This window comes from Emiliania huxleyi (assembly GCF_000372725.1).
Source record: "Emiliania huxleyi CCMP1516 unplaced genomic scaffold EMIHUscaffold_398, whole genome shotgun sequence".
NCBI lineage: Eukaryota > Haptophyta > Isochrysidales > Noelaerhabdaceae > Emiliania > Emiliania huxleyi.
In genome coordinates, this window is record NW_005198979.1 from 54,689 (window position 1) to 56,893 (window position 2,205).

Below are 2,205 nucleotides of genomic sequence, written 5' to 3' on the forward strand. Positions count from 1 at the left end.
TGACCCCATTTTTGAACCCCTCAGGGAGAACAAGGGTCCCCTCCCCTTTTGGGGCCTCGTCGGGCCGCTTCTCATTGTTTTTGGGGGGGGGGAAGAAAACTTTCCCTCCCACCCTTTCCCTTGCGTCCCTCCCTCCCCCGTCCCTCCTCCTAAAATACCCCCCCCCCCCCCCCCCCCCCGCCCCCGCCGCCGCCGCCGCCTCCCGCCCCCCCCTTCCTCCTCCGCCCCCCTCCTCGCAGCGCCCCTCCCCTCCACAGCGCGCCTGCCCTCCTCCGCAGGCATACTCATCTTCTTCTACCTCTTCGCGGGCGTCGCTGTCTACCTCGCCATCTTCCTCCTCCTCCTCACCTTCGCCATCGCCACCGCAATCTTCGCGTATAAGGGCTCCCCCTCCCAACCACACCACCGCGCGGAGAGGGGCCGGGCATGCCCCGAAGCCTGCTCGGAGCTCCTCCCCGTAGGTGGCCTCTCCACGCCCTACATCGACGACCTCGTCACGCAGGGCGCAGGCTACGTCGGCGACAAGATGGACGAGCACGGCTTCGACACCGCCTACGTGACCGAGTCCTCCATGTACGAGAGCATGACCGCGGCGCCTCTCGCGGAAGGAGGTGTGGCGGCGGGGCGGCGACCGGCCGATGAGGAGCTGCGAGTGGCTCCTAGGTCAACGAGAGCATGAAGGAGATCTACAAGTGGATGGCGATCGTGACGGGCGTGCTGCTGCTGCTCGCCCTCATCTTCATCTGCATGGCCTCCAAGCAGATCAAGCGCACCACCGCTCTCGTCTCGGAGGGGACAAAGGTCATCAAGAACTCGCCCGCGATGATGTTTGTCCCGCTCGCCTCGTACATCGCGCAGCTCGTCGCCGTGTCCATCTGCGCCCTCATCATCTGCTACCTGTGGACCGACCCGGCCTGCCCGCAACAGGGCGTGACACGAGTGCGCGGGGGGGGGGCCCGTCCTCACCGCGCGGCTGTGAGCAGGCCTCGTCGTACCAGACCACCCTCGGCTGGGCGGAGGAGCTGAAGGCCAAGGCGAACTCGACCATCGACATCGCCGTCGACCCGAACGACCTGCTCAAGTACGAGACCGCCTACGTTGCCTTTGGCGGCCTGTGGACCTACCTCTTCTACGACGCCATCGTCACCACAATCATCTCGGCAGCCAGCAGCCCTGCACCTCGCCCCCCCCCGCCCGCACCCCTCACCCACCCACCGCCCCCGCCTCGCCCCCAGGGCTGCGTGGTCTACTACTACTTCATCGACCAAGACACCGCCGGCATGAAGGACTCGCGCTACGCCGACAACCAGACCGACCTCATCACCCTCTCCCAGATCGGGCAGGCGGGGGCCTAGTCCTTCCTACTCCCTCCTAGTAGTCTCCTCTCACAGATCGGGCGATGCGGGGCCGCACCCGCACCGCCCCCCATCCGCCCTCCACTCGCACTCCTCCCGACCCCCCCCCCGGCCCCTTCCTCCCAGGTCATCCGGTGCAACCTCGGCTCGATGGCCTTCGGATCGCTCATCCTCGCCCTCATCTCGGTGGTTCGCATCGTGCTCGAGTACATCGACGACCAAACCAAGGACGTGCAGGCGGCTCGCCGTAGTCAGCAGCCGCCCCGCCCGCCCACGGTGCCCTCGGCGCGCTTGCGCGCGCCTCACCGGCTCTCGCCCGCCGCCCAGGACGCCAACATCCTGCTCAAGTACGCGCTCAAGTGCTGCAAGTGCTTCCTGATGTGCTTTGAAAAGTCGATCAAGTTCCTCACCTCGTACGCTTACACCTTCGTCATCCTCGAGAACCGCGGCTTCTGCTCCGCCTGCTACATGTCGTACACCCTCCTCGGCGAGTACGCCACGCAGATCGCAATCAACAAGATGGTCTGCTTCGTCCTCTACTGGATCCAGTCCATCGTCACGCCGATCGTCTGCTTCCTCTGCGCGTACAAGCAGATGACGATGAACGACGAGAAAATCCAAACCGGCGCGGGCCCCCGGCCTCCGCGACGGCGTCCGACCGACCCTCGCCCCACCGCCCCCACAGGCCCCATCCGCACCTGTCCGAGGATGACGATACGACACTCCAAGCTACCGCGTGTCTGCAACCACTATGGAGGCGTTCTCCCGGCGAGCCGAATATCCATCCCGCGCCGCTTGGTCAGGAGCTCATGCCTCGCCATGTTGGAAGACACGGGCAGGATCCTAACCG

General features: G+C 65.9%; 1 protein-coding gene across 1 annotated transcript in view; it reads left to right on the plus strand.

Annotated features, from left to right (window-relative positions):
• Positions 1-2,067, plus strand: part of EMIHUDRAFT_458914 (hypothetical protein) — a gene marked incomplete at its 3' end in the record, with an annotated part of 3,378 nt that extends 1,311 nt beyond the window's left edge. Inside the window, exons 2-8 of the mRNA XM_005770921.1 lie at positions 279-556; positions 664-939; positions 984-1,160; positions 1,236-1,343; positions 1,482-1,592; positions 1,683-1,922; positions 2,041-2,067. Coding sequence (XP_005770978.1) covers positions 279-556; positions 664-939; positions 984-1,160; positions 1,236-1,343; positions 1,482-1,592; positions 1,683-1,922; positions 2,041-2,067 — 1,217 coding nt within the window. The remainder of the gene's footprint in view (positions 1-278; positions 557-663; positions 940-983; positions 1,161-1,235; positions 1,344-1,481; positions 1,593-1,682; positions 1,923-2,040) is intronic.
• Between the last annotated feature and the right edge of the window lie 138 nt (positions 2,068-2,205).